The 27388-nt window shown below is 37.6% G+C and overlaps 2 protein-coding genes across 2 annotated transcripts; both read left to right on the top strand.

Annotated features, from left to right (window-relative positions):
* Positions 1 to 98: 98 nt before the first annotated feature.
* On the top strand, positions 99 to 8692 carry LOC146713529 (uncharacterized). Its single transcript, XM_085438494.1, has 5 exons — positions 99 to 174; positions 2695 to 2885; positions 5494 to 5782; positions 7098 to 7343; positions 7628 to 8692. The coding sequence occupies exons 1-5, from the start codon at positions 99 to 101 to the stop codon at positions 7756 to 7758; spliced, it is 933 nt and encodes a 310-aa protein (XP_085294620.1). The 3' UTR covers positions 7759 to 8692.
* A 10119-nt stretch (positions 8693 to 18811) lies between these two features.
* LOC146713528 (high affinity immunoglobulin gamma Fc receptor I-like) lies at positions 18812 to 22202 on the top strand. Its single transcript, XM_085438481.1, has 5 exons — positions 18812 to 18842; positions 19014 to 19073; positions 19444 to 19710; positions 20050 to 20295; positions 22129 to 22202. Exons 1-5 carry the CDS (start codon positions 18812 to 18814, stop codon positions 22200 to 22202), a joined length of 678 nt encoding a protein of 225 aa, XP_085294607.1.
* Positions 22203 to 27388: the final 5186 nt, after the last annotated feature.

Genomic DNA, 27388 nt, shown 5'->3' with positions numbered 1-27388 from the left:
CATGCAATAGGACAAGGACACCAGTAACTCTACAACATAAAAAACCTTAAACAAGCTATGCATAAAGAAATTCTCACAAACCTGAATGAAGTGACGCAATGTTGCAAAGAAAGGTGGGCCAAGACTCTTCCACAACAATGCAAGACATGGATAATGTCATTCATGCTATTGCTGGTAAGAAAGGGTCTACAAACTGCTGAATCATGAGGTACACATTTTTTTCCACAAGAGTACATGAAGCTACCAACCTGTGCACTGGCTGGATTTACTACAATAAAGCCTATAACTCCTGGAATACATAGAACTGTACAAGAGCAACAGGATGCTAAGATTTGAAATTGAATAGGGATGTGGAAAACAAATCCTCTTCATTATTATTTCTCAGTTGTTTGTCTGTTAAATATATTTTTACATAGACATACATGGTTTTAATTTACTGTCCATAACTGCCTTCATGTGAAAGCTACGGAGTCATCAGGGTCTGTTTTGAAGATTTAGTGGTTTAACCTTGTTCAGCTCAGTCTTCCTGTTCACACAACTGAAAACACTGTTTACAAGAACTGTTGCAGTTTATAAGAAGACACTCCAAGGTTAGTGCTAACCACTGAGTGTGTATTTTCATTTAGGTCTGTCTAAAGTGTTTGCTTTAGTTCATAAAAGAAAATTTAAGCAAAGTGTGTCAATTTTGAAACAATGTAATTACTGAGATGTGATGCAATCACTGATATACAATTCACATGATATTACGATAAGACAAGATAATACAAGCTTGTCATTGTTAGCACAAGAATACAGTTATTTTACTTGATTAAAAGAGTAATGATAAAATATCTTCTATGCTGTATTATGACCCAGGTCGTGATTTCGTGTATTGATTTGGCTCCTGCACACCTGGTGGTCGCATTGTTTATTTTCTCTGTTTTTGTGAAACCGGACCACTTCTTAAGATAAGATAAGATAAGATAAGATAAGATAAGATAACCTTTATTAGTCCCACACGTGGGAAATTTGTTTTGTCACAGCAGGAAGTGGACAGTGCAAAAGTTATGACGCAAAAATTAGAATACAATAAGAATAAATACAGTACACAACTGTACAGAATAGAATAAAATAATATACTATATACAGTAGAATAAAATAGAATAAAAATATACAATAAGATAAAAATAGAATACGAATGCTATATACAACTGAGTAAAAATACAACGATGCCAGAAAAGATTATTGCACTTAGTGTTATTGCACATGTGTGGATGTGTGTGTTTGTTCAGTTAAAGTCTTTGTTGTGGAGTCTGACAGCAGTGGGGAGGAAAGACCTGCGAAATCTCTCCGTCCCACACCGTGGGTGCCGCAGTCTCCCACTGAAGGAGCTGCTCAGTGCTGTCACAGTCTGCTGCATGGGGTGGGAGACGTTATCCAACAGGGATGACAGCTTAGCCGCCATTCTCCTGTCACTCACCACCTCCACTGGGTCCAGAGGGCATCCTAGAACAGAGCTGGCCCTTCGGATCACCCTGTTCAGTCTCTTCCTGTCCCCAGCAGAGATGCTGCCGCCCCAGCAGACCACACCATAAAAGATAGCAGAAGCCACCACAGAGTCATAGAAGGTCTTCAGGAGTGGGCCCTCCACCCCAAACGACCTGAGTCTCCGCAGCAGGTACAGCCTGCTCTGCCCTTTCCTGTAGAGGGCGTCTGAGTTATGAGTCCAGTCCAGTCTGTTGTTCAGATGAACACCAAGGTACCTGTAGCTGTCCACAGCCTCAATGTCCATACCCTGGATGTGCAGTGGTTGCAGTGGAGAATGCTTGTGCCTGCGGAAGTCTACCACCAGCTCCTTGGTTTTACTGGCGTTGATCTGGAGGTAGTTCAGCTGGCACCAGTCCACAAAGTCTTGAGTCAGTCCTCTGTACTCCTTGTCGTCCCCATCAGTGATGAGGCCGACTATTGCAGAGTCATCAGAGAACTTCTGCAGGAAGCACTGGGTGGAATTGTGGGAGAAGTCTGCAGTGTAGATGGTGAAGAGGAACGGAGCCAGAACCGTTCCCTGTGGGGCCCCCGTACTGCAGACGACCCTGTCCGACACACAGCCCTGAGTCCTCACATACTGTGGTCGGTCGGTGAGGTAGTCCAAAATCCAGGTAGTGAGGTGATGGTCCACTCCAGAGTTCTCCAGCTTGTCCTTCAGAACCGAGGGAAGAATAGTGTTGAAGGCACTGGAGAAATCAAAGAACATGATTCTCACAGTGCTTCCAGCGGTCTCCAGGTGAGCGAGGGAACGATGTAGGAGGTGAATGACGGCATCATCCACTCCAATGCCATACATTATACTGTAATGCCATATGGGTTATGAAATGCTGCAGCCAATGTCCTAAGGCTGATGAATAGAGTACTCTCTGGTGTCAGCAGCTGCAAAGTATACTCAAATAATATTGTAGTTTATTCATCAACATGGTCAGAGCACATGGACACTTTGCAGGAATTCTTCACCAGGTTAGAGAGTGCATGCTTGACTTTAAATCGTGTAAAATGTGAGTCTGACAAAGCTGTGGTCTAGGAAAACAAGTAGGTCAAGAGCAAGTGTGCCATTTGGTACAGGAAAATCCAAAATGGCTTGAACCCTGGCTTTCAGTTTCTGGGTATGTGTGGCTACTATCCTGCTTTCTGCAAGTTGGGCTTTGTTGGTTGTTCCTTTAGCTGATTTGTCAAGTCCTGCCGACACTTTTGTGTGGACTTCTGGATGTCAGGAGTCATTTGACTCAGCCAAAGCCCGGCTGTGCAGTGCTCCAGTGGTGGCTGCTGCTGATTTTTCTTGTGCTTTCAAGCTAGAGGTGGATGCAAGTTCTTATGGTGCAGGTGCTGCACTTCTCCAGGAGGCTGCTCACCCAGTGTGCTGCTTTTCAAAGAAATTCAATACACATCAGAAGAATTGCAGCACAAATGAAAAGGAAACCTTAGCATTACTTTTAGCACTGCAACATGTCCTGTCTCCCATGCGCAATAACATCAGGGCCCATATTGCTGCAAGATTTTAACCTTGATATTTATCATCATATAATCGTAGAGGGGCTGATAATATTGTGTCAGATGCGCTATGCCATGTAGGAATTTAGGTTAAGCATTTCTTCAGGGGTAGAAATGCTTGATTTTAAATCGGGGGTGTTATGACCCAGGTCATAATTTTGTTTATTGTTTTCACTCCTGATGGTGGCATTGTTAATTTTCTCTCTCTCTTTTTGTTTCCTTATGAAAGTTCCAGGTGGAGGCTGGCCATCGGTTGAATGAAGCTCCCTGTAAATTAGGACCAGTGTAGCTCCGCCTACTTTGTGCAGATTTATGTACTGTGTGTGATGAAGTTCCTGTATCTAGAAGAACTAGATTAGTTATTTTTCTATATATTGTAAATATTGTAAATAGACTATTTTGTTGATTGATCTGGTAGCTATTTTTGTAGGAAGCTTATGGCTTTTAAAACCTTTTCTCCTGTTTAGGTTAGGGAGACAAATGAGAGGCCTGTATTATTTTTTGGATTTTCAAGAAAAGAAAGTTGGTTCGGTTTCCTTACTTGAATTTTTTGTTCATTGTTTTGGCCGTGCCCAGCCTGATGTTTCCTACCTTCAAAGATAAATAAAATATTCAGTTGCTGTAACCATATACGTTTTTGTAATAGAGAAGACATTTAAAAACCTTCTATAGAAAATAAGTTTATTTAGATAAGAAAAATTAATTTTAAGTATCTAGCATATTAATACAAATGCATTTTTCCCAATAAGAATGTGTCTTTCAAAGAAAATGAGATTTAGAGATAGAATGACAGACCACTTTTAATAAATTAATCACCTAAATTTTTTTACATTTTCTCACCAAAAGTGTTCTGTCAGTCCGATTGCTTGCTGGCAGTTTTGCTATGTGGCTCAACTACATGGAAGGTAAACCTTTTATTGAGAACTAAGTACATTATGAAATCAACATCAGATTGTTTCTTCTTTATTCAGAATGAGGTGTTACTTGGACACTTGGATAATGTCATTTGGACTGAAGAACTGTAGTCAGATTAACAAACAGTTAACAAATAGGGTTAAGGTAGTCAGGACTGAGTGGACCACATTAACAGAATGTAAAATAGCAAACACTGAGGATAGCTAAAAATTACTCAGGAATCCCATACACCAATGGGAACCACGAAGAGACAACTAGGATAAAAGGTGATTTTAAAGGGCAGGGGCTATCAATTTTGGCTGCATGTTATAAATGTCTCTCTCTTGCTCAAAATGAATCTGTTTTTACATTTGTCTTCCCAGTAGACTGTGTTGACATCATACGTTGTCGCAGATTTTAGTATACAGTTGCTTTATTTAATAGTGGACTCGACTGAGGATTTCCACTTAAATATGAGAATACTCTTTACCTCCTAATTGTTACAGTAACACAACATTTAAAAAATGTATATAAAAAAAAGTCTTGGTTAAATGAGGACAAGATCAAGGCTCAGTTATAATACACCATTCTAAAATTAACTACATGTTACAAAGCTTAGTCAGATTTGTTTGGAATTGCATCATGTAAAGGTGCCACCAGCTTACATGTTACGAGACCAGAGGTCTAGCTGAAAAAATACTAAGACTAACAGGACTAATAGTAATAGTCCTACTTTCCATTATGCCAGCAGCCAGTTTTTAAAAGCTCATACCTAACACTCTCATACCTTAGTCTATCATACTTTTTTAAACACAAAGTTGTTGGAATATCATACATATCTGCCATTTATCAACTGAAAAAAGGCTCAAAATCTGTGACCCAAATAATAAAGTTTTAGGCGAAGATAATAAAACAGGGTCCCTTTGTGACACAGCCTGAGCCGAAGTTTATTTTTGCATTAGTGGTATCCATCAGTCACACAGTAGGAGGCGGGTCTAACCTACATTTTTTCAGTTATATTTCAGTCTAATTTTAATACAGTCACTAGCGAGACACCATGGAGCTCACAACTCTTTGCAAGAAACTATGTGAGTACTTTTGTCTTCTTGTAAAATGTAGTAATTTATCCTGACAATGTATCCTCCCTTTCTGAATTCCTAATTTGATAATGACATGTTGGTTGATGGAGTTATTTGCTGAAAAAAAATTCTAATTTAAAAAAATCTAAGACCCTTTTATGTTTTCTTCATCTCTACAGTGACAGCGTTTTTGGTGTTGGTGGTTTCACAAATTCAACATAACTATGCACAGGACAGGTGTAAGTTATTATCAACTTAAAAGCAAAGCAAAACACAGACATAAAAGCAGAAAGAAAGAAAGAAAGAAAGAAAGAAAGAAAGAAAGAAAGAAAGAAAGAAAGAAAGAAAGAAAGAAAGAAAGAAAGAAAGAAAGAAAGAAAGAAAAAGAAAGACAGGACGTCACTAACATATTATTATTCAGCAGTAACCAAGTTTTTTTAGGGCCTATATATATTTCAAAATATCACTATATTGGCAAATTAATTTCTTTTTATTTTAGTATCATTGTTATTTTTACATTTCAAATACAGCTTTTGCTCAGATTGTTCCCACTGGACTTCAGCTCTTTGAATATAGCTCCCTCTCAATTAACTGTGAGGGTCTTAATCCCGAAACTGGATGGACTGTAAAGAGGAGACGAAAAGGAGAAGTCAGTGCATGTGTCAGTAACTGGGTGACAACAACTGCGTCTGTCTGCGCCATCAAACCTGTTTATCTCACAGACAGCGGAGAATACTGGTGTGAGATTGGAGGCGAGAGGAGCAACACTGTCAACATCACAGTCACTGGTAATATGCATTTTCATAAAAAACATTCACTCAAGTAACACATGAGCTTTAAACTATGTGTATCACCTGCAATAAAGCGAAACTGAGATGTCACAAATCTAGTTGTGTGTTACAAAAAGTTAGTCAGAAGTAAATTAAAGCTTAGATAAGTTAGAGTAAAACCCAAACAAACGAGAAAAAAAAGGTGCTCTATCCAGTCACTTTTTCAGGTTTACTTTGCTACTACTGGGTTAGACCTCTTTTCCTTTCAGAGCTGCCTTAATTCTTGATGCCATAGATTTCAACAAGGTGGTAGAAACATTCCTTAGAGATTTGGTCTATATTCCATTCATTTTATTCAATTCAATTGAGTTAAATTTTATTTATATAACATCAAGTCACAACTACAATTGCCTCAAGGTGTTTTATAATGTAAGGTAAAGACCCTACAATAATATGTCTATATTGACATGATGAAAAACATCATCACACAGTTGCAGTGGATATGTTTCATGTGCATGTGAATCTCCCATTCTGCAACAAGGGGCTCCACTGAGTTTTTGTTCACAGAACCAATATAAGATGCTTTGTGAGAAGGTGTGTTGTCCTGTTTGATGGATTCACCACACACACAAAGGGATGGACATAGTCAGCACTAATACAAAATGTGTGCCAAGAAAATATTCCCCACACTATCATACTGCGAGCAGCATGCAAAATTGCTCATACAAGGCAGGATGGATCCCTGCATCTAGATATCACAGCAGAAATCCAGATTCATCAGATCAGTTCTAATTTTGGCGAGCCTGTGTAAATTGTTGTCTCACTTTTTTCTTCTTAGCTGACAGAAGAAGAAAGTAGCCCATCTGTAGCAGATGGGCTACAGATGCTCTGTAGCCCATCTGCTTCAAGGTTCAGTGTGTATTAAGAGATGGTCTTTTGCACAGTTTAATTAAACAAAGTAAGAATTGAATGAATTACTTTTGTTTTCTTATCCACTTGAATCAGTCTGGCCATTCTCCTCTGACCTCTGGCATCAACAAGGTATTTCTACCCAGGGAGCTGATGCTTATTGCATATTTTCTCTTTTTTTGGATCCATCTCCAGAAACCCTAGAGATGATTGTGTTGTCGACGGTCATGAGCCAAAGCATAATCAAGCTCATTCAAATCACCTTTTTTCTCCCATTCTGATGCTCATTATCCTATGCCTATACACCAAGTTGCTATCTTGTGATTGACTGATGAGACATTTGCTTTAATAATGACAAAATTAAACAAAGTGACAGCATTTTGTCAAAGCAGCTGACTCTCAGTAATGTCTGTTGATATTTTAGCTGGAGCTGTGATCCTGGAAAGTCCTGTTGTTCCTGTGAAGGAGGGAGAAGTCGTGACTTTTATCTGTAGAAGTACCATGGCCCCTTTTGCCCACATAGCAGATTTCTTCAAAGATAACCGACACATCAACAGCAGCTCCACAGGCAAGATGACCATTACTAGAGTTTCTGAGTCTGATGAAGGGCTTTATAAGTGCAATATCTCAGAGTTTGGAGAATCTCCAGAGAGCCGGCTGGCAGTCCGAGGTGAGACATGAAGATTTTTTACTATTAGGCTCAATTAAAAAAAAAAAAAAAAAACAAGTCACAGCAAAAATATAAGACAGTAAAACTGAAAAAAGTCATTCTCAAACACTAACATCTCTCTTGATTATGTATCGAGTGTATGTTTTAAAATTCAAAAAATTAAACAGCTTAAGTATAATATTTAGTGCCTATATTCAAATGCTTCTCTTTCCATCTGCTATTTGTTCGGTTTTGTAACTCTAAGAAGTGTAAATTAGGCATGTTTTGTTTTTTCTTTCTTTCAGCCTTTCAAAATGCTCAAAGCTACTCACAGAACTCTTGCCATGGTTACCTGGTAGTACGGACCGTTTTCACTGTAATCATGGTTTTTCTTCTGCTGCTCATCGTGGGACTTCTTTACCGTGGAAATATATGAGTTACAAAGAACTGACTCAAACTCACTTCAACAAACAAACAATCGTTTCTGGGGTTTCATTTCATACCAAAATAGAAATATTCTAGCAAGAAGCTTTGGCTTTGTCTTGCTTAGCCAAGGCTTATTTTTTTCTCTAATCTTCTCTAAAATATAAGGTTGTGCTTTCATAATTTCCGATATAGCTTGAGGTATTTTATTTTGTCTGATCTTAGACAAGCACAACATGTGACAGCTTTTACTATATATAATAAATAGTAAGAAGTTTCAGAGTGTCTGTTCAGTTACCACTTGCAGAAATTATCAAACAGTCAGAAGTGAAATCAACCACAGGTTAACAATCCATTAAAAAAAAAAAACCTGTAGTGGTGGAGTGTGGTCTGTAGCTCAGCTGCAGGGGAGGGGTGGTATAGTGGGTTGAGGGCTAGTGCCAGGGAGGCTGGCTGGTGCTATTATCAGTAGTTATCTAATCATCCCTCCCCTATTTCTACAACAGTAGTGTGCTGGGACCAGAGAGAGAAGAACTGAGCTGGTGTCACTGCAAAGTGTTATTATGCAGTAAGGAAAGAAAGTGTGAAATAAAGAGTCTGCACAGCAACAGAAATTTTCTAGATGGGGCCCTCAATATCTTGTTACAGATGGGCTTTATAATTTTAGACGCTCTACATAGCATATGAGATCTACATATGAGATGAATTAAGATAATTCTTTCAGCAAAAAGTATTTTTGAAAATAGTTTGGAAAATCGTATTACTTTAAAATATTATCAAAATCTGTTACAACTGTTTGAGGGTGAAAGGAGGAAGACAGGACAAAAGGTATGCTGTGCAAAAGCCAGAGATTACATTAATGACAAATAATAATTAAATGCAGAATGGTGTATAAAAACATGGTGAGTGAAAAAAAACAGATAAGGGAAGAAGAAACAGTGCATCATGGGAAGCCCCATCCCAGGCATAAGTAACAGGTTCAGGGTCATCTGATCCAGCTCTAAATATATACTTAGGGCTGGATCATTCTTGGTTTTGTCTTTTTTTTTTTTTTGTTCCTGCAATTCTCAGACATCAAATAAAGATTTCACTGGAATTATTACACCATAAATCGGTTCCAGCATTTTTTTTGTCTGCAGTTATAAATTCTTCCGTGAAAGTATTATTTTCTCTTTAGATTTCAAAAGTGAAAATAAACCAATAATTGTATGCTGCAGAATAACCACATCAAATCATCTTAATAAGCCAACTCCATAATACTTCAGGTATTTGCACTTACGAACATAAAACATTTTTTTCATTATTTTTCATTATTTAAAAAAATAGTAAATATATGATTTACTATTTTTTTTAAATAGCAAATATATGAGGTGACATGGTAGTTGCTGCACAGCAATAAGGTCAATTCCACCTTCCACCATCAGGCCAGGGTTTTTCTGTGTGGAGTTTGCATGTTCTCCCTGTTTTTGCGTGGGTTCTCCCTGGGTACTCCGGCTTCCTCCCACAGACCAAAGATATGTTAGTGGGGATAGGTTAACTGATCAATCTAAATTGCCCATAGGTGTGAATGTGAGTGTGAATGGTTGTCTGTCTCTGTGTGTTGGCCCTGCGACAGACTGGCGACCTGTCCAGGGTGTACCCTGCCTCTCGCCCTATAACAGCTGGGATAGACTCCAGCGACCCCCGCGACCCTGAAAGGGATAAGCAGAAGCGAGTGGATGGATGGATGGATAGTAAATATATGATATTTCAGCAACTGCAATTCCACCAGAGTATCGCCAGCATATTTATGACTTTAGTAATGTTGGGAAGAAACTGCTGACCTTGTTGTCCTGTATATCAGCTGGAAGATGTGCTTGTATTATAAGTAGAGTTTAATGTACGCTTGAGTATAAAATAAATAACGGTAAACATGATGTGACCAACTACTGCTTTGATTGGCAGCATAATTTGTAAGAGCTATTTGTACTAATAAAGAACATGTCACAATCCTGGGTCATTTGGTCCAGTGTTTTATGTTATGTCATTATGTTCATTTGTGTCAGCTGTTTTCCCATTTGTTTCCATTTCCCCTGATCACCTCCTGTGTGCATTTAGTCTGTGTTTCGTCTGTTGTTTTCCATGTCATGCTCCTAGGTTTGCATCTTCCACGTCTCAGGTATTCATGCCCAGGTGTTCATGTTAGGGTCTTTCATGTTGTAGTTTAGTTCACCCAGTTAAGGTTTCAGTTTTTCCCTTGGCCTTTGTTTGTAGTTCTTTTGCCAGCCTTAAATAAAAGGCTCACCTTCTATTATGTCAAGTTTTGTCACTTTACGTGTCTATGTTTGGGCTCAACTCATCACTCCATATAGTCTGCCACAGCCAGACTGTGACAGAATAATACTTAGACCATTACCTTTACTGTTTCACAAAAGGTTAAAAAGTGAATGCCCACAATTTAGACTTTAATTGCAGAATATTTTATTAAAGAAATTTTGCAAGAGCAAAGCAAAATCAAATAGTAAGCATCACAAAATAATAATCAAATCACTTAAAATGCAAAACTGAGCACATATAAATAAAAGAGATATACATTCCAAAAATCAAATCACGGGTTCACTGTTTGGACTTCCATTTTCAAGTCTTAAATCCAAACTAATCTAAACTGCTCATCTCACAGAAGACACCCCCCCCCCCCCACACACACACACACACACACACACAAAGAGATACCATTTATCTCTTTCTCGGAAACACACACATGCATCATATATTCAAAGCCTGGATGTTTCAGATTCAAATGTATACATATTTCATATTTTCTGTTGTGTTTATCTTTTGTTTTTGAGGTTTTCAATGTTGGTGCAGTTTGCATAATAAATGTGCTCATTGATGAATCAGATGGTGATCTGAAAATTGTTTTACACACACATCCATATAAATCACTCGTTGGACCCCCTGGTGGTCACACGGCTTCGTAATGTTAGTGACAAAAATAAAATAAGTTCATGCATTAGCCTACAATGGCAAAATGTTTGAATCTGATGGAAAACAGTAAAAATATAAAATATCACTTCTTTTCTTTAAAAAAAATGCTGACATTGAATGCATGGTTTTATAATACAAGAGTATTACAAGAGAGATTTAAATATGGGGTTTCAATGGAAGTGAATCGGGCATTTTTGTGTCGAGAGAGACTATACAAACAATAATAATGCAATCAAATCAAATTTTTTCCTGTTCTTTGACATGTCCAAGAATCTAAAAAAAACCCAATGTCCCATCCTCGTTCTATTTATTGTATGGAAAACTACACAATTAGACTTTTTTCAATGAATAAACTGGCATTTCAAGGCTTAAAATCCTGAAATTAATTTAATGTTTGATTATTGTGAAAAGGGCTGAAGATGATTTAGTGATTTATGAAAAAAAGCAGATTTTGTGTGTGTAGAATTTTGTGCACAAAGGTGTTGAAACGGTGCAAAATGCATCAGCAGAGTATGGATGACATGTAAGATTAAAGGACACAAGATTTTAAAAATTTGACTAAAAAGAAGATTTCCTTCAAAAATCCATGTCACGAGCTATAACACGGCCAACATGATTGCCAAATTTTAAAAAAAGTCCTAAGGAGGGCATGAGGGTTTCAACGGTGTAGTAAACAGTAATCACACCCCTGTGGTTCACTCACAAGAGTAACATTGTACCAATGCCTGACTATCATAACTCCACAAATGATCAAGGGTGATATGTCATCGTCAGGATAACCGGTTTTGTTTGAGTTTTTCAGCATGAACCACAAGTCTTTGGGCTAGTGCTCCCTCTCCTTGAGTCGCTACAATATTTTCCTTTGAAAGGCGAGCTCTCTAGCTTTGATTGACATAATGCAGAACATTGTTACAGTTCAACACAGACAGGTGCAAACTCAGTTTAATCTACGTAAATTCAGAAAAAGTGCTTCATCTTCAGTCATTTCAGACAGCTGTGCTCCTGGGTTTCAAGCAGTCATTTTCAAAGGAGAGTTTTATAAATTATCTAGTTTTAATAACTGTCTGACAGAAATCAAGTTAAAAATGTTAAAAATTATGGTTAAAAATGAACTTCCTCCAGCTAATCTTTGATAAAACATAAACTTTAATTATTGCTCTCAACCACATGATTTCAGAAAGTAGACAGCATATCAGCTTCTTAGACCCTCCTGTTAAATTGAGCCTTAGAAACCTTGGTGTCATATTTGACAGCTCAATGTTGAGAAACATTCCAAACGGCTTGTCCAGAACTGTTTTTATTATCTAAGGAATACTTTAAAACTCAGAATAAAGGTGTCAAAGGCTGATTATTCATGCTTTTATTTCTTCCCGTTTGGATTAACCTGTGGATCAGTTTCTAACGTTCTAAAAAAAAAGTCTTAAAACTTAGAATCTATGATTATTAATAGTGTGCTGTGTAATGCCAACATTTATAAAGTATAAAGATTTAAAATATCATATCACATTTGACCTCTGACCTCTCCCATAAGTTCAACAGCTCAACCTGAAAGTCAAAGTAATGATAATGCTATATAGAGCCATTTATTTAAAACTATGTCCCTGTTGGTACTGACAGCATGTAGGGAATGATACATGGGGATTGTAAATATCAGGTTACTTTGGACCTCTGATCTCTTCTTTAGGGTGAAATATGTTCAAACTTGCATAAAATGTATTTCATCCATGCTTCAAATTCTGCAACCTTTATATTGGTGACATGATTCATGACTTTATTTTGTGCATTACAGTAACAGGTTACAACCTTAAATACAAACTAATACATTTTCAATGTTGCTGAATGTTTTTTAAATAAATTGTTGAAATCTTATTTTCACTTCATATTCATTTTTAAATATTTGCATGAATTTTTCTTAAAATCAAATGAATGCTACACTTGTACTATATCCACATAAATAGCAAATAATTATACTCAAATTATGTCAGGTGTTTAAGATCAGTTTTAAAATACTGTTTGACATGTTCATTTGCTGGAACTCGTGTGGAACAAGTCAGTGTCAGTGTGGTTACTGTTTTTACACTAAATCCAAAAGTGACCTCTAGTGTCAATCTCTGGTATTGCACTGAAAGGACGCAGCACAGCTGGAGCTCTGTTTGTTCAGCCTCTGAATTCTTCGAGTGAGCTAGCCTGTAGCTCCAGGTCAGCTGCAGAGTTTTTGACCTTAAACAACAAACAACAGAGGGCTTTGTGATCAGATCAGGCTCTGTGTGTCCTTCCTTTAATTCCCGACTCTGACATCAGCTCACAGCTTCTAATTAGTGAAATTAGTAACTAGTATTGACATTCAAGTTGAAATCCAAACTTCTGCTGAAGAAGAAATGTTCATGTCACGGTATGCCATGGCACACCGTGGGGATGTGGGGAATTAGTACCCAAACGCTGGACTCTGATGAACAGTTAATTCCCGTGTGATCCCCTGACTCCCGTGTCGTGTCTTCTTCCCAATAAGTCCATGCCTCGTGCTCTCCGCTCCGTGTGTCCGCACTCCCTGTGCTCGCTGCTCTCTGGCTTTCCACACTCCTACTGGTGGAAACAATAGAAGCAGCCGTCAGGACACTTAACTACTGTGGGCATACACTCACTGAACTTGTCTCTCTAAAAACACTTTGTGGAGTCTCACGCAATGATCCCACATCAGTGAGAGCTCCATCATACTCTTAAATAGCTCCCCCGATGAGCCTGATCAGCAGCAGGTGTGTGGCAAGGTCTTCAGGTGTGGCCAGCCCCCTAGCACGGCCACACCAACCAGGCCTGCAGGTGCCTGTCAGCTGGCCTACAGGAAATAGCCGCACTGCGTACACTCACCCACACACAACTGCCTATACATACAACGTGGAAACACAACAGCAGCACAGACCAACTAAAAACACACTGTCCACACTGCTCATGGACCCTGGCTCCCTGACAGTTCAGGTCTTCCCTGTGGTTTCCACATGCTGATGCTCTCTTCATTAAGGCGTCTACACTGGTGTGTGAGCAGGAGTCTCTGTTTAAAACAAAACAAGTTTGGACTTCAAAGTATACACTGTTTTTTAAATTTTAATTACAGGCCAGTAAATCCAGAGTTATGATTTAAAAAAATATAAGCCATGATTTCTTCTAAATACTGTTGTCACTGTGTTTTTTTTGGATAAAAAAAAAAAGCATTTAAAAAGCAAGGACAGCGTGAGAACAGTAAAGAAAGAAAAAAAGCCACCTCTTTCCTATCAGTGGAAACAATGCTATGTCGACCAAGTAAAAACAAAAGTCAACATGTGGGATTTGGTTGTTTAGGAAGAGGGGAAAGTTTGGGAAGTGTTGGTAACAGCAGCGAGACAGAGCAAGCGAGTGAAAGAGAGAGAGAGAGAAAGTTTCAAGATGTGGGAGATTTGTGATGTTTAGTGTTAGCTTGTTAATGCGTTGACGCCGTCTGGCCCCACGCACTGGGCGATCCGCCGTAACTAGTTAACGGAGATTAATGCAGTTATGGCGTTAACGTCATTTTAACGAGATTAACGCTGACAGCACTACTGTTTTTATTTACATTTTTTACAAAGCTCCAACTTATTTGGAAATAGGGCAAAAATCATGGTTCATAAGTCACGTCACTGTTTGTTGTGATCTTTATAAAGAATCACTTTCACCTCTAACTTTGTTCCTTTCATTCACAGCTGCTGTTTGCAGAGGTCTGGATCACAGCGCTGTTGTCATCGCCATAATTTTAGCAGCATTTGACTCTGAAAAAAATGTTTTTTTAATAAATAACAGATAAAAATACTACATGGATTATCAAATAATAATTTTCCTAAGAAGGCTTAAAGAAGCTTTATATAATGCAGCATAACTAATTAAAATCAAAGCTAGAATAACTCTGTGTGACATCATCAATTACGATATGAAACATTTCCTGGAAGAACTCACCAACAACCAGCCTGATATCTGCAGCTCTCTTCAGGCCCCATAACTCTGGGAAGAAACATCTATCTGTATATTCCTTCTACTGAGAGCTCCACCGTGCAATGTGCTGCAGCTTTTCAGGCCATCCTTGAACAGCTCTGTCCTCCCAGCGTACCTCCACATCTTCATGTTGTTGTCATCCTGGTTTTGGTTTTAACGGTGCACATACTGGCTCTGTCGAGGAAGGTCCGGTCTCCACCACTCCTTGTCCACAACTGGAGGCTCCAACTGACATGGCAGCATGGCATCATTGTCATGAGTGGCCACGATTGGATGAGATGAACCGATCGCCTCAGGATAACCTGAGCCACAGAGAGCAAACATGAAACATTTCATTGTTTTTGAAACATGGTGAAGCTCATGTAGTCACATATTCACTGAGCATCCGGCCAGAGTCAAAGAGCCCTGCTACACATGTTCAAACACTCTTGCATATAAGAGTCACTTGGAGCTGCTTTCATGCCATGGTGAAAATCTTTGTAACAAAGTGTTAGAGGAGGTCACAACATGAAGAAGCAGCAGACAAGCCAAAGCAAGCAAACATGTTTACGGTTTCTTTCAACAGCTCAAACTATCTGCATTTATAACATCCACCATACCTGCTGCTGAACCACAGCATGGTGTTTATACTCTTTACTGTACACATCCATGTATATACTGTATATATAGAAACCACTTATGCACTCTTTATTCATTCCATGATTTATTCCAAAATCTTTGAACTTTGCAGCATAAATAGAATTATTTTGTGGAAAAAAATTCAGAAAAAGTTGCTTTTTATTTAATTTTTCCTCATGTTAATCTTTGAAATATCTTCACCAGAAATAAATAGCTATTAATTAAATGTCACAAGCAGGAGGCCTCAGTATCAAAATAAAGCGAAAACTTGTGAGATTTCATCAGAGGTGTAAATATTACAGCAGATGTTACTGTGTCAATGTTACTGAGGCTGGAACATAGAAAAATAGATTTTAACCTTGCCTAATTTATTTTTGGATTGCTTTGGATAAAACCACTTTGAAAATATGCTTCAGTAGACAATAAACTCCAGAAAACCAGGAATCAACACATTATCTGTGCAAAGACTGATGCTGCTGAAGTGAAACAGTGAAAGGTGATCAAGCTTTTAATAAACTAGTTGCCAGGCATTTTTCCATTTGGAGCATTTTGGCACCATCTGTCAGCTGAAATGTCTTAGGTATTGAACGACAGAAATGATTGAACTTGATGTACATGCCTTAAAATTGTTGTTTTTTGAATAATTATTGAAGAACGACGTACACATTCAGGTATATTGGATCTTTGTGCCTTTGCGTAATGCACTTTTAGAAAATAGCCTCGGCCCTTTAATTCTGAGGGGCCATAACTTTGGCTTCTATTGGCCGATTTACATGTTTGATCCCTCTTTTTAATCATCTGAGCCAAAAGAGTCACGCTAATATAATGCTGTTTACATCAGTTCCACCAATCAAAAGTTTTAAGACAAAAAATGCACGTGACAAACAATTTACAACACACTCGCTCATCCGATCACACGTCTGTAATCGGGCTGAAAATGTTGAAAATGTTGATTGCTTCTACCTGAAACATTGTGAACGACCTTGTGTATTCAGGAAATGAGTTTATAGAGGCTATTGTCAGCATCTGTGAAGAAAAACTAATAAATTTCATGAAAGTTTGTAACTGCTCTTTTAATTTTTTTTTTTTTTTGTTTTCTGTGTGTTTGGTGATAGTAGAAATGGTTTAGCTTTTTAGCTAAACTTTTTAGCTGCGATGCGGAGGTTTCTGTGGATACCACACATGTGGATATTTACATAACAGACCTTGTATCACAACTGATGAAACGGAACCGTGCTTTACTAAAATCTGGCTTGATTCATTTCAATAATTCGGCAGTTCCTTGGTGTCAATTTCACAACCTGAAAAAAAATGGAAGGGTGATATCAGGTTTATGAATCTAGTCTACTGTTAAGAAAAAGGAAAACAAATAAATTTTCATCTGTCAGATAGAAAATACCTTCTGGTACTCTTCAGTCCGTCAGTGCCTGGGGGAGGTGGCGTACAGGATTCAGGAACAGAGTGGCCCCTTATCAGGGCATGACCATCCATCTGGGGCAACAGCGGGGCTGTGAGCAGACCTAGACTCCATTCCTACAGATTCTTCTACCAACAATGTGGCCCCACCTAGTTCCCACCTCCTGACTCTCATGCTGTGAGTCCCATGACTCCTGGGCCAGTGACCTCTCCTGTTGCAGCCTTTTTCTCCTGTGGTCCACATCACATCTTATGCAGTCAGTCTTGTCTCTGTGTTTGTATTTCTGTCTGTGTGTCAAGGTTGCATCTCTGTAGTCCGTACTTCCTGTCTTATATTGCCAGTGCCGAGTGTTTAGTTAAGTTTCTGTTATTCTTTGTGTTCCTTTCCACCTGTGTCAAATTCTTGTATTTAGTCTATTCATGTGTGTGTCTCCTTATGAAGTCTGTTTACTTTTTTATCTGTACCAAGCTCTTGTGTTGTAGTCAGTTGAGGTTTCCTGTTTTATTTATTCATCATTCCATTCAGGTGTTTTTTCTCTTCCCTGACCTCATTTGTGGATTTAAGTTTTCAGTTTTCCTTTGTTCCTCATTGTATTGTGATCCGTCCTACGCCAGGCTGTGTGCTCTCTCCTAGTATTAGTGTTTCTAGTTTCTATGTTCCCAGTTCAGTTGATGCCCGAGGTTTGTGTTTCCTGTGTTGTTTGGGCATGAAATTGGAAATGCTGTTGCACCCTCAGACCTGATTCTAGGATCACACTGTTTTTAAATGTACACATTTGTGTGGAAAAAAACAGTAAGCAGCAGTCTGTCAGAGTGGGCTCCTGAAAGGATTGCTGCACCTCCAGGTCAAAGGTCAAACCCTCCTCTATGCCTCAGTTTACTGAGCACTGAGGTATTTTGTGTCACAAAATAAGCAAATAAAAAAAATAAGTTTAAGGTTTGGATAATCATCAAAAATGTGGTTTGCTGCATGAGGGCAACATCCCACATAGCAAAATTTGTATGGCCCGGATCTGGCCCGCACAATGTGCCTACATGTGGCCCATATACTGCAAACAATGCCCTTTGGTGGCCCTCTTCTTTGGAGCACAACTTTAACAGTTTCTGTTACATTTTCTAAATGGAGACATTGACTGAATTTCAAAATTCTCCCCTTTCTTAGAATTCATGAAGATCATATCTTTATAACTCTTTTTGAACTACTTTATGTTTGGACATTGTTTCAACTGCATATTCAAATGCTCTACAGTTTCACTACACACACAGAAACACTTGCTTTGAACAGAATCTGTGCTCTTTGAATTTCCAGTAGACTTGCAAGTTTTAATGTTTCAGACTGCAAGAATAGTGCGTTTGTATGATCCCCATAACCTGCATTGTGGATAATTTGAACTGTTTTTTTAAGAGTAAAAAATGAATGTAATGTACTTTTATAGTTATTTCCCCAGACCTCTATACAATAGCTTAAGTAAGGTGAAACCAGTGAACAGTAGAGAATATGAAGTGATGTCCAGTCTAATACCTGCTTTGCCTTGTTAAGGATTGCAATGGTTTGTGATACTTTAGAATGAATATATCTTATTTGTGCTCCCCAGTTAAGTTTCATCTGTAACTACCCAACCATTTATTTCATTTTTTCCCCCTAACAGAGGCTCTGCAGAGTTTAGACAAATCAGAGAAAATTACAATTCTGATCTGGTCTCTCATCAGAGGCAGCAGATAAACCAGTGCAAGTAGTGCAATACAAATATATTCTTTAAATATCATACAATATGATTTCCTGAATTGTTTTAAATGGTGTCTCTCATAGTTGGAATGCACTTACAATGCAAATTTTACACCCCTCCATGATTTCTAAGTGGGGGGACTTGCAAAATTGCGAGGTGTTCAAATACTTATGTTCCTCACTGTATATCCCTTTACAAAAAAGATGTTCTTTTAAATATAAAGCAGCTCTCTCTCTCAGGAAGACAATACCCGCTAGTGAGTTATTTAGAAACACAGGAAGTTCTCAAAAGCAACACATTCTCGTTTCAGTCTGATGCTCACACAGTCAGCAGCAAGCCAACATGCAGGTCAGAGTTTCCAGCATCAGACTCTGTGAGTACTGACATTATCTGTCAATAAAAAGATATTAAGTCAACTGTTGAGAAAATGTATGTATGAACTTAAAGGGAAATTATTATATCCAAAACACACCCATACATTTTCATGCATTCAATATGCAAATTTGTAACTTCTCAATGATAATCTCTTTGTCCATATTTCCAGTGGTGAACATGCTGTTTTTGTTTGTTCCAAAAGCTGGATTGAGTGTTTCTCAAAGACATAGTAAGTAGTTCAAATTCAGCTTGAGGCATTTGAGATACTGGGGTATAAAAATAAAGTTGATTTAATATATCACATACATCTCATAACAACTTGAACGTTTCTGTAACTGCTGCAGTTGCTGTTTTTAGATTCAAATCTGAAAGAGTACAACAAGGGTACTGCATTAACCTTTTAAAACACAAAAATAATTCTCTGAAGGAAGCATACAAAAGAAAGCATGGAAATGCATATTTACTTATTCGGTAGATATATATGTGTAAATATTTTTTTGTTATTCTGAAAATATTTCAGCAATATATTAGTGCTTAATTCTTTTCTGTTTGTATTTCTCTAAAAAAAGAAAGAAAATACCTTTGATTTTCTGTCTCAGATTCAGGTTTTCCTCAAGTTGCTCCAAACAGACAGCAGTTCTTTGAATTAGAATCTATCATGATCAGCTGTGAAGGGCTAAATGGACTGAATGGATGGAGAGTGATGAAAAAGATAAATGGAGATGTTAGAACATGTGCTTCATCCTGGGAAACATCTACTGGGCCTTGCAATATTATTAATGCATATCCAAAAACTGACAGTGGAAAATACTGGTGTGAATATGGAGGAAAACAAAAAAGTAACACTGTCAACATCACTGTAGCTGGTATGTACATGGAAAGAAATATCAACTATATATTGACACATTTAGGTAATTTACTTTTTAGATCAGTTGTTTTGGTATATCATAAATGGCACAATATATTTGAGAATTAAGTATTACCAGTAAAAGAGAGTTTTTCAGATAACAGAAGAATCATGATCACAATAAGGTCTGTTATAAGTGTGAAATAATGTTTTATGTCTTAAAAATGATATACGACCTATTGACTGTAGTAGTTGAAAGATTTGTTTGTATGAATAATTTTAACATAAATTCCACATAAGGATAAATCTTTTTCTCCAAGTCCACAAAGTTTTCAGATCATTTGTCATTCACATTTAGATGGTCCTGTGATTCTGGAGAGTCCTGTCTATCCTGTGATGGAGGGAGAAAATGTGAGCTTGTATTGTAGAAAAAAGCATGCAAACTGTAGCTTCACTGCAAAATTCTATAAAAATGGTGCCTCAATTAGGAGCAGCTCAACTCGAAACATTACCACTCCCACTGCATCCAAATCTGATGAAGGACTCTACAAATGTAGTATTGCTGATACTGGAGAATCACCAGAGAGCTGGCTTAACATAAAAGGTGAGCTATGCCTGTGTGGGTTTTATTAATCACAGGTTATGCTTTTGTTGAATTTTGTTTTAGCCGAAACTAACTATCAGAGAACTGATAATACCTACAACTGTAGCATTTTGAGACTAAAGGCTTTCTAAAGTCAGATTTTGTAAAGGAAAACATAAATTTGTTTCATTATGAGATATTGACTGTTGTTTTTTCCTAGCTGCTTTTAACTGTTAATTTGGTTTATTTAAAATGTAAAATGTTGTAAATGAAATTATATTTCATATTTAACAATTAAACATTTCTTGAGATAATAATTATTCTGAATTGTCCCAGTATAATGAAAATTAAAACTGGTGAATAAGAATCACTTTTCATTATCTTTATAGCAACTGATTTTCAAGCACACGGGCCTTCTCAACCCACTGGACTTATTGTGCTGCGCTCCATTGGTCTCATTTTTTTGTTGGTGACTTTTCTTCTCTTGGTGGGACTTCCACAATATTGGAAACATAAACTGTCATTATAGGTACTCGAAAAGAAAAATAAAGTTTTATAAATTTTACATTTACATTTTTACTCTTCAGTTATAACAGATAGCCATCTTCAATAACTATAACCAAGTGCTAGTACATCCAAAACGTTGTTGTCAAGATTATTCTTTCACTGCTTATTAAGTTACTTTAGGGAAAACTTTATATATATATATATATATAAATATTAATTAATATTTAATTTTAATTAATTAAATTTTAATTAATATTAATTAATTAAAATTAAATCACAGGTAAAGTCTCTCAGGTAAAGTTTCCAGATGAATAGACAGCTTTAATGTCAAAACCAGAAAATGGGGAGTTTTATAGAACTTTTAATGTTTGTTCCTTTTATGACCTTCAGAGTTTGTCTTCTGAGAAAATGCAAGTGCTGGTAAGCATTTTAGAATCAGGACTAGAAATGTACAGATAAAAATAACAACATGAAACCCTCAACATATTGTGCAGCAGCAGCTGTTGGTGTGATATATTTTACAGTCTGTGTTCTATTTAAGGAATCAGAATTAAAATACTAAATACCAACATACAGATTGACAAGTATGATAATCAATGTTACATCATCTAAGCTATCAAAGTCTTTACTAATTAGTTAAGATGGTAGTTTTATAAATAATGACATATATAAAATGGAAGACTGCATTTAAACCTTTGTTTTTTCACATTGCTTGGATGCTCTTTAGTGTGAGACAGGTTATCTATCTAAATTGTAGATGCAAACAGAAAACTGAATTATTTTTTTCAATTTGTGTATGAATCAAACATATGAATGACAGATAAAACCAGTGAAATCTAAAATAATAGTTAATTATCAGCCCACAAAAAAAAAAAAAATAATTAAAAAACAAATTAATACATTATGACTGGACATAATGAAGTGCAATTTATAGAAAAATAAACTGGTAAATTACAAATGAAGGCAAAACTTTTAATTTGAGGGTAAAAGCTACAGGAAGTGCAGAATTATTAGGCAAGTTGTATTTTTGAGGAATAATTTTATTATTGAACAACAACCATGTTCCCAATGAATCCAAAAAACTCATTAATATCAAAGCTGAATGTTTTTGGAAGTAGTTTTTAGTTTGTTTTTAGTTTTAGCTTTGTGCTCTTTAAAATTAAATATCTTATTCCATCCATCCATCCATTTTCTCCTGCTTATCCTAGGTCAGGTTGCTGGGGCAGCAGCCTAAAGAGAGAAGCCCAGACCTCCCTCTCCCTAGCCACCACCTCTAACTTGTCCATGGGAACACCAAGGTATTCTCACACCAGCCCAGAATTATGATCTCTCCTGGTTCTGCCCAAGGGCCTTCTCTGGGTGTGACATGCCTCGGACACCTCACCACGGAGGCATTCATGTCAGATGCCTCATCCACCTGAACTGGCTCCTTTCAATGTGAAAGAGTAGTGGCTCTACTCTGAGCCCCTCCTGGATGGTTTAACCCTTTAAGACCTACCATAGAACAAAGTCCACCAGAGCTTATATTATATTTTTACATGCTGTGGAGCCATTTTTTGGAGCATTTCAAGTTGCTATACATCAATACAACCATTATAGCCCAAATTTTAATAATATGTATGCATTAAGTGCATAGTAATTACATAAATTGCAAGAAAGTGCAATAAACTACAAAAAAATTGAAAATCGTTTTTGCTTTTTTAACATATATTTCTAGTTAGAGAAATTTAAGAGGCTTATCCCTCAAAACTGTAAATACAAAAAAGTTGCACAAAATAGTTTCCCACCACAGGAAATTTATTTTGAGTGTCTTCATAGTTTTATTTTTGAAATACACCAATTTTTATACACTGCAGGAAAAACAAAAATAAATATTATACTGCAAAGTTGCAAAAAAGCAGCATATGCATCAAAATAAACTATTTCCAGCAGTGCAATCTGAGTCCTAAGCATCCCAGAAACGACACAGAAAGTCATAAAGTCAAAGATAACTTTTAAAAAGAGCAGTATAGGCCCTGAGGCCCTGATGGTAAAAAAGACTACATTTCCGCAAAATGACGTCACTTCCGGTTTCGGGCAGGTAATGGCGGACATGCAAAAGTTCGCGCTGACGTCTATTCCAACATAGGAAGTGTTACGAACAGCTGATCGGATCGGCAAAGCGTGTTTCTGGAATATTATGTTTTTGTTGCTGCAAGTGCTTTTTATGCAGTTTTTGCAAAGCTATATGTGGAAGGAAATGTGACCTAGGACAAGCTGATGGCATAAGATGTAAGTACAACTCCTCCGGTTTCATATGCAAAAAAAATTATTGCGCTAGCTTACGTGGTTGCAGAGCTACCGGGATTTAAAAATAGTTACATAAAACAGAGCGTGCCCGCTCCGACTGGCTCTAAAGGGTTAAAGGGTTAAGTCCTTACCCTATTTCTAAGGGAAAGGCCAGCCACCCTTCAACGCAAATTCATATTTCTGTTATCCCGTTCTTTTGGTCACTACACAGCAAATTCAAAAGTGTTAAATGTTTTGGTGTTAATAGTCTTCTTGCAAAAGTAGAGTTAATTTTACTCTAAGCAGAGTCACATTCTTTTAATGTAACTCTGAGGTGTAAAATGATAGTAGTTAAAATCGAGTGTTATAAATGAGTGTTTCTATGTCAAATCTGGAGGTGTTACGATGGAAACATTAACTCTTGACCTCTTAACTCTGAACTCCGCCAGGGGCTATGACACCAACAGAGTAAATTCACAGACTCCGCCCCCAGCACGGCTCCAATCGAAGCTGAAGTGAAGCCGTTTCGGAACATTTTGCTCTACATATTTGAGTTGTTTGCCATGCTTGGTAAGTCATTCTTTCAAAGATTGTTTCAATTATTTCTATTAGCTTTTACTTCTGTGGCTCTTTGGAGTTGAGACAAAGCTGTGTGAAAGGCATTAGCCATGTTGCTCGCTGATAGCATAATATTCTGTTTTAGCTAGCTGAAAGGTATTGTTTGCGGCAAATACCACAGCCTTGAAAAAAAGCTTGCATGTGAATTTTCAGTCAACCTTTTGGTCAAATACACCTAAAACAATGTCTGGAATGTGAAACGTTGGTATAATGGTGCTACTTGAAGCCTGAAAACGATCGCCCATAAAAAAAAAAAACAAACGAGCAAACAGCAGTAGCTGACGTCCTGACTGGATTCTACGTTAGCATTTAGATCCCTCCAGTTTTATGCACACGGTTTAGGTAAAAATGAAAAAGGTTGAGGTTTTACATTTAGTTCAGTATTACCTGTTGCCTGTGTCTTTGTCTTTTGGGAAAATACTTTACACAAGTAATGGCTCAAAGAGGATTCCTTTTTTTTTTTACTGTGCTGCAGTTGTTTACTGGATTATTTGTGCCATTAATTAGTGTCAACTAATTTTTATTCAATCTCCGCACAGGATATGCTTGTGAAGATGGAATAAGGGGGAGAGCAGAAGTGCGTTGAAGTTCCACAAAGGGATGAATGAAGGACATGCATATTGTATTGAAGAAATAAGTGATGAGAATGCTGTTATTTGCATTTACCATGTCGGACCTTTTGATAAACAAAATTCTAATGAAAGTGAGAACATGTATACTGTTACATCTTTCAGAAAATGTTTTGAAATTGTGGTGCACAGTTCAGAATAAATGTTTTTCGAAAACCATTGCATCTTTTTAGTAAATGTTTATTTCCAAAAGAAATTTCTAGAAGTTCAGAACAGTAAAATTCCCGCTTTTTAGAATGAATTAGAAGATAACTCTTAAGTAGTTAAACTAAAATACTCTTTGAGAGTTAATATATAAACTCTTAACACTAAGTGTTAAATTATCAACTCCAGACAGATTTGGTGTTTAACACTAAATCAGAGTTAATGTACCAACTCTCCGAAAAAAGAGTTAAATTAACACTCTCTGGTGTGGACCCATATAGACACTTTAATAGTGTTGAAATCAAATCCGACAGTGTTAATTTGGACATGCTGGATTTGCTGTGTACCCAGAACTCATCACCATAGGTGTAGTGGGGATGTAGATAGAGCAGCAAATCTCGAGCTTCACTTTTACACTCAGCTCTCTTTTCACTACAAAGCTGCAGTCACAGCACTAATCTGTTTCAATCTACCAATCTCCCGCTCCCATCTCCCCTCAGTCATGAACAACACCCAGAGATACTTAAACTCTTTAGATGTCTGGGTTATCATTTCCTCCACTTCACACTTGGCTGCTCTACCACTCCAGCGCAAACTGGAGGCGACTACATGATGAGGCCAACAGAACCTCATTATCTGCGAAAATCAGAGACAAGATTCTGAGGCCAACCAAGACGAAGTCTTCTGCCATTTGTATACTCTTCAAAATTCTGTCATTAAAAATTATACACAGACTCACTGACAAAGTCTAGTACTGGGAGAGTCCAGCACCCACTGGGAATGAGTTCAACTTATTGTCAACAATGCTGTCCAAAATCTTGCAATAGTTTTATAAGGACCAAATGTCTCATAGCAACGGGCTAGAAAACCCAGACTCCTGAAGCACCTCCTACAGAATACTACGAGGGACACAGTCAAATAACTTCTCCAAGTCCACAAAACACATGTAAGGGGTGTCCAAGTTCATAGGCTGCATCCTCCTGTGGACCGGGCCTTTGCGCGCTACGTGGGCTGGGTCCTCAGGAGGCTGGGTAGGCCCGAAGTGAGCAACTGTATAATTAGAGGGTCTAACCTTCAGATTCGCGTCACCGGATGTCTCAGTGGAGTTTAATAAACTCAGCCGTCTGCTCCTTGCTATCTAAAATATAACAGGACACTGGCGTAAATTCTCGATCATGTCACTCTTCTGTTTAATCAGTTTTCCGTGTGAAGTTTATTCAGCTGTGTGAAAACTATAACTTCAATCTCAGCCAAACTGATTTACTCACAACCAAATAAAACACTGAAAAAAGCCAAACAGTAACATTTCTAAGTTATCTCACTGAACTATATTTATCATCTTTAACCTGAGTAGCGAACGACCGTGCAGGATTGAAAACGATGTGCTGGGAGTTCGCTGTTTTCACCGGCTCTAGTGAGCCGGCTAGCTATCGAGCTGGTGGGTAACAGACGTCTCAGAAAAAGTCAGAGCACTTTTGCAAATATGTGATGTCTGGATAAATCAAGCAGATATTTGAAGTTTACACAGCTACATGGCTTGCTGAAGATTCTGTAATTTACCTGTTGCAGTTTTTCAATACTGTCTCTGACCACAGTCTATGACAATGTGTATGTATGTTCTGCTGCTGCTATTCTGACCAGTGTTGTACACTATAGAAGTCAGCTTGAAAAAAAAAGTATGATCTAAACTATGTATAAATTGTACAGTATAAATTTTAAACATATTAAAGTTTCATGTTGGAATTGAAATTGTTGCATTTCTGTTTCACTATTATTATAGACAAGTGTCATTTTGTTATCTATGAGATCCACTGGATCCTGATGAAGAATATCTTCAATGACAAAAAGAAAGACAAAAAAAAACATTTCAATTGCTGAATCCAATATTTTCCAGTGCTACTACAAAGCAAAGCAAATTATCAGCTTATGTAGTACCACTACTGTTGTGATTATTAGTATATATGTATTAGAGCAGGGCGATATGACCAAAAATATTTATCACGATATAGATTTGAAAATTTGCGATAACGATCTAACTGACGATATAATTGACACTAGACAAAATACTTTACAACTCCACAACTTTATTAGTGCAAAAAACACATCAATGTATTTTCACTTAAACAAGCAGCTGTTTTTTATGTGCATTAAAGTTATATAAAAATGTAACAGTGCAAATGCAGATTCCTTGCTGACAGTTTAACCAAAAGGCATTTCCAGTGGAAATTGGCCGACATATCCTCAGCATAACCATGTATAATATCCACAAAACTTAAAAAGAGGTTATACACACACAATACGGTAAAATTATGTTGAAGCACCGTACGTATCACTCCGCAAGGCTCCTGCCTACGATAGCTGTAATGCTCCGACAATCCATCAAGTTCGTAGCTTAGCAAAGTCGTACTAAAACATTTGACAGATTTTCGAGCATAAAATCGTTTCGAGGTCAGTAAACACAACCAGAATTCAAACATAAGGCACACTGGATTATAAAAATGTCGATTTTCAGAAAAATCAAAGGATTGATTTTAAGTGTGCCGTATTTTCCAAAAAAACACGGTAATAACGACGGCCCGCTAGCATGCGCTACCAAAAATAGTGCTTTGTTGTGTATCTAACGGACGAAAGCTAAACCAGTTCCACACCACTGAAGTTGTACTGTACTGCAGGACCTGTACACCTCCAGGACACTGGGGCGTGCAGCCCGGATCAGCGCTGACCCTTCTCACCCTGGACACAGTCTGTTTGACCTGCTCCACTCAGGCAGGAGGCTCCGGTCCATTCACACCAGAACCTCTCGCCATAAGAACAGTTTCTTCCCCTCTGCTGTTGGACACATGAACAATAACCGTATGACTGTTCCCACCACTAACACATGACCCTACGCTGTGTTCACTGCATCATTCCATGTTTGGCACTGATCACCACCTGCACTCATGTATATA

The sequence above is a fragment of the Copadichromis virginalis genome, linkage group LG3, assembly GCF_057382275.1.
Source record: "Copadichromis virginalis isolate Kocher_CV1m ecotype Utaka linkage group LG3, C_Virginalis_male_GT1.1, whole genome shotgun sequence".
In the NCBI taxonomy this organism is placed as follows: domain Eukaryota; kingdom Metazoa; phylum Chordata; class Actinopteri; order Cichliformes; family Cichlidae; genus Copadichromis; species Copadichromis virginalis.
The sequence above is the reverse complement of the archived record's forward strand: the minus strand, read 5'-3'. Positions and strand labels throughout refer to the sequence as shown.